General features: G+C 53.8%; 1 protein-coding gene across 1 annotated transcript in view; it reads right to left on the reverse strand.

Annotated features, from left to right (window-relative positions):
* Positions 1–1,326: 1,326 nt before the first annotated feature.
* The window catches only part of CYTIP (cytohesin 1 interacting protein), a 12,773-nt gene continuing 9,534 nt past the window's right edge, over positions 1,327–4,565 (reverse strand). The window contains exons 7-8 of the mRNA XM_009273154.2: positions 2,403–2,469; positions 1,327–1,880 (exon numbers count right to left, since the gene is read on the reverse strand). Coding sequence (XP_009271429.1) covers positions 1,408–1,880; positions 2,403–2,469 — 540 coding nt within the window. The 3' untranslated portion in view covers positions 1,327–1,407. The remainder of the gene's footprint in view (positions 1,881–2,402; positions 2,470–4,565) is intronic.

A 4,565-nucleotide genomic window follows, 5' to 3' on the forward strand; every position in this document is an offset into this window, starting at 1 on the left:
TTCTAGCAAGGCTGGCAGTCACTGCCGAGAAGAGTGTGCCGCAACCAGCAGGGCACCGCAGAGCCGCACTGGGCAGCAGGAGACGCACAGAGACCCGACGCCCTTTGCTGGCTCCCTGCTGCCCACTGCCTGCACCCTCCCCTTGGCAGCTGCTGCCACCGGCCCCTTGTCTCCCTCCCAAACCATGCAGACCAACGCTCCTCACCCCTTTCCCCTGGGGAGCGCTCTCTCGACAGGGGCTACTAGCCTGTTTGCACCTCTGCCCAATGCTGCTGGTGGTCCCCACCGCGCTTCTCCTGCGTTTGACACAGGAGCCCACACGGGTGCATGGTGACCAGTGCACCCTGCTCTGGACACGCGGAGCTGCTCAGGGCAGCGAGCGCACAGACACCACCGGCTTCCCGTGCACTGGCACAGCACAAGAGCCCAGGGCGTGCTCAGGAGGGTCCTTTCTACTCCAAATCCCCTGGAATAAGACAGGTTTGGCAGGACATGGGATATCAGCTACTGGCAGAGGTTGCAGCTGGTCAGATCACAACTGATAAGCCAGGTTATTGCAGGGTTTATACAACGGCTGCTAAAAGATGTGAAAGCGATGGCAGCCAGCGTTTACTTTGTAAATCTGTCTATCGATGCTGTCAGCACGGCTGACCAGGGGAACTGATCCCTGCTTTGGAGACTGGGAAGTGGATTGCGGAGTTCACCCTTTCTTTTTCTGACACCAAGCGTGCACGTCCTCGAGCAGCAGCATCATCTCAGGGCAATGGCCTTGCACAGGCAGCGGGAGCTGGCACGGGCAGCCCTGTGGTGAACCAGCCGGCACGGGTCCTGACGGCCACGCACGTGCCAGGGGAGTTGGCAAGTGTGCTCCTGGCCCGCTCCAGCACACCCATGTAAATCACCCACCACAAACCACGGGTAAATCTCTGCCCTTCGTTTCAAAACGTTACTGCCCAGGGTCTCTCTCTGTCGTATGCTCTGGGCTCCATCCTCTTTCTAACGGGACCCTGTCACTCGTTTTAGTAGAAGCACTTGCTTTATTAAAGACCTTTGGAAGACTATGACTTTGGTAACAGGAAATAAATAGCTATCAATTTTGCATTTAATTAAAAACTGTTATTAACGCTAAAGTATGCTGAGGAAGTTCTGCAAAGGTTCTTCACGTTTCAGAGTTAGTCATTTTTCACGTTAATGAAGAGGTCCGCAGTGTGGTCTGATTAAAAATTAAAATAACTAAAAAACCCAGGGCTTTTTAAATATCATCAGTACTGTTGTCTGGAGGACTGCCATGCAGTGCCACCGCGCTTCACCTACTGCGTGCTTCTGGGTGAGCTGCTGCCCTCCGTCCCAGGCCACGCAGCAGTCCCACATGCAGAGCCCCAGACATCAAGGATGACACGTGCGATGTCAGACCCGACTTTCTTCCTCTTCCACCGCCCGGTGAAGGCCTGGAATGAATTTCAAAAGATGCTTTCGGACACTGGGTCTCCTGCTTTTCCGTGGGAGGGTCCCAAAACTACTGGTGCAGCTGCTCCCCTCCCAGAGCGGGGACATGGACCCGCTGCTGGCCAGGCTGATGCTGCGGTTCCTCCGCAGGGAGGACCTCCCAGCAGCACTGTCCCCATCCCTGGGGAAGAAGCAGTCATCATCCACGCTCGACTGGCGGCTCAGGCTCTCTGCAGCTGAATCCTCGAAGGCGCCGCTCTGGTAGAAGCTGTCCTCGCTGTCCACGGTCATCGAGCTCAGCCAGCTGCGGGAGCTGCTCTCGCTGGAGAAGCGAGGCTTCATCCGAAAGAGGGGTCCCGGCGTCCTGCAGCCATCAAGCAAGCTGGACTCTTCCAGCTCCAGTGCGCCCAGCAGAGCGTTGTCGTTCACCTCCCCTGGAAGCAGAAGCCGAAGAGGAGCGTTATTTACCGGCGCCTGCTCAAGGCCGGAGAGCAGGATGCCTGTGACACGCTGGCACAGGGAAACGTCATGCCCAGCATCTCAGCGCAGGGAGCAGCCCCTTTCCCTCATGGGAAGCTGTTTCCTGGCTGTGGCGTGCTCTCTGCCCCCACCTTCCCAGACATGCAGAATAAAGCTGCTCCCTGGGCAACCCATAAAACAAACAAACAAACAAAACTCTCCCCTGATTAGTCCAAATTAAGAATGGAAAAAAACTTTGAAACTCTTTTCCTAGAACTCACGCAAAAGAGCCTTTGGTCTGCATTAGTCAAGCAGCATCCAAATTCATTAGTCTGGGAAAAAAAGCTTTCCCAGGGGCCAGCCCCATGCCTTCATTAACAGGGGAAAAAGAAAGCAAACGAAAATCAGATTAAAGAATTGCTTTTTACTGATCAGACAGCGTTTCCACAGAAGGACTCAGCAGCGCTGTGGTTTCCTACCCGGAAACGAGGACGTACCGTGCAGCAAGCGCTGTTCCTGTAAGAGCAGAGAGCGCAACTCCACCCATTTCTGCTGCAGAGTTTGCTGTGGGAGAGAAAGAGGGCTCTGTCACTCACACACCTTTGCAGAAGCATAAAATACTTGTAAAGAAAACATTGTATTCAGAAAGTACAGGTCACCTGCAGGAAGCACTTGTATGTCCCTCTTTTTACTGAGACAATTTTCCAGGAGTTTAGCAAAGTTCTTCCAGAAAGCACAATCCTGCTCATGCCCTGGGTGCTTCGGCTGAGGTACTGTACGCGTGTGATTTGAAAAGCAGAAGCCTGAAATCTGGAGAGCGTGCTGCTTGCCTTCAGCTACAAAGGGAGACACCAGCTCTCCTCAGCAGCCTGCAGGCTGCCCTCCTCCAGCCTTCCGCAGCTCCAGGAACGGGCACCCCCTCCTTGCTCTTGGGTCCAGCAGCGCAGCGCGGGCATGGCACAGCTAACCATCCCTGACCCCCTAGTAAAGAGCCTTACCAACCTCTAAGTGCTACATGCCAGCCAACGGTGAGCAACATTTTTCTGTCCCTCTGTTGCAGGTCAGCTTTTGGTGTAAAAATAAACCATTGCATGGTTGATTTAAAAAAAAAAAAACAACAACAGGTAAACTTCTGCCTGGAGATGGTCGCAATAGGCACTTCCCCAGTAATCTGCATGAACCCAGTGCACCCCAGACACGCAGCCGGACAGGCTGGCAAATCACGCATTTACACAACCAAACTGACCAGACCAAGCTTGCGTGGGCAGTCCTGTTACTGCATTCACATTTTTTCTCTTTTCCACATTTCAGAAAAATCAATCACAAAATGAAAACCACGGCCCAGCTGCAGGGTGGTGAGGCACCGGGATGCCCTGCGGGCAGCCCCCCAGCAGCAGGAGGAGGGCACGGCACGGAGGCTCTTCCTGGGGCTCCCTCAGTGTACTGAACAAGAGCAATTTACAAGGGCACTGGGAAACAAGCCTTTTCCCAGCTGCTCTTCTCACTGAATCACTTCCTAGCAGATTTGGACATGATCTGGCAGATAGCTGGTGCATCGGGTCCGACAGGCGCAGGTCAGCTGGGCAGCCTTCGCCAAATCAGAGATACAGGGTGGCTCCAGCTTTCCCACAAGTGCATTCCTACAACACTAAAACAGGCTCACCTCTAAAATGGGAGCAATGACCGCTTTTAAGGAGAATTAGTCTGGAGAAGTTTGCTCTTACAGTCTCTACATAATGTTGAATAAAGTAGGTTTTAGCCATTTATAATTCAACTAAACCTAGGAAATTGCATGCAAGAGATGCCGGGGAGTTGTCTAAAGATTTTCTTTATCCCCATCCGGACCCAACCAAAAGAGCAACCACCTCCTAGTCCTGGTTTCTCCCATCTAATTAAACCATAATAGCGGCGCGGCTATCAGGATAACTGATGCACGGAGCGGGTATCCGCTCGCGGCTGCCAGGATGCCCGTTCCACCAGCACGGCGGCGGTGGGCGCAGAGGGGGCACGTGTCCCAGCTGCAGTGCCTTGCACGGGCTGCTCTGCTGGGTGCTGCATCCCGAGGGCAGGACACGCTTGTGCAACCGCACGTCCAAACCTGTGATGCTTAGCACTCGCGGGCACGGCACTGTCTCGCTGCGGTTACAGGGGTTTGCAGCGACCAAGCACGCCCTTCAGTAAGGCATCAGAGACAGTTATAAACAGAATTAGGTTCTTTCCACTGCAGCCACACTGGTGTGAGAGAGCAGGGCCAGGCACACACCCATATTTTACTCTGTAATGACGCTTGTTGCAGGGGTTTGGCACTTCTGGGAAACAGCTGGTATCTAAAAACTCCCCACTTGAAACAGAACATTTCACAGCAGATTTTGAGATTTTGGCTTTATAATTTCCCTGGAAAGGGGCGGGGTGGGAAGGTGGCCCATTTCTGGTGACTTTACCGGTTATTACATCCAGTTTTCTAAAGGACCAGACCGAACAGCTTGCCATGGAGCACTGACCATGGCCAGGATGGAAGCATCCTGCTACTGCGTTCTCATTATGAGTTCATCTCACAGTGATGAACTCTCTGGCTCTGGGGTCTGGCTCGTTTCTCGCCATGTCTGGACTAGCCGGCCGGCCGGGCGGTCTCAGCGTCCCCAACCACCGCCCCGGCTCCT

Source organism: Aptenodytes forsteri, unplaced genomic scaffold, assembly GCF_000699145.1.
Source record: "Aptenodytes forsteri isolate BGI_AS27 unplaced genomic scaffold, ASM69914v1 Scaffold174, whole genome shotgun sequence".
Taxonomy (NCBI): Eukaryota; Metazoa; Chordata; class Aves; order Sphenisciformes; family Spheniscidae; genus Aptenodytes; species Aptenodytes forsteri.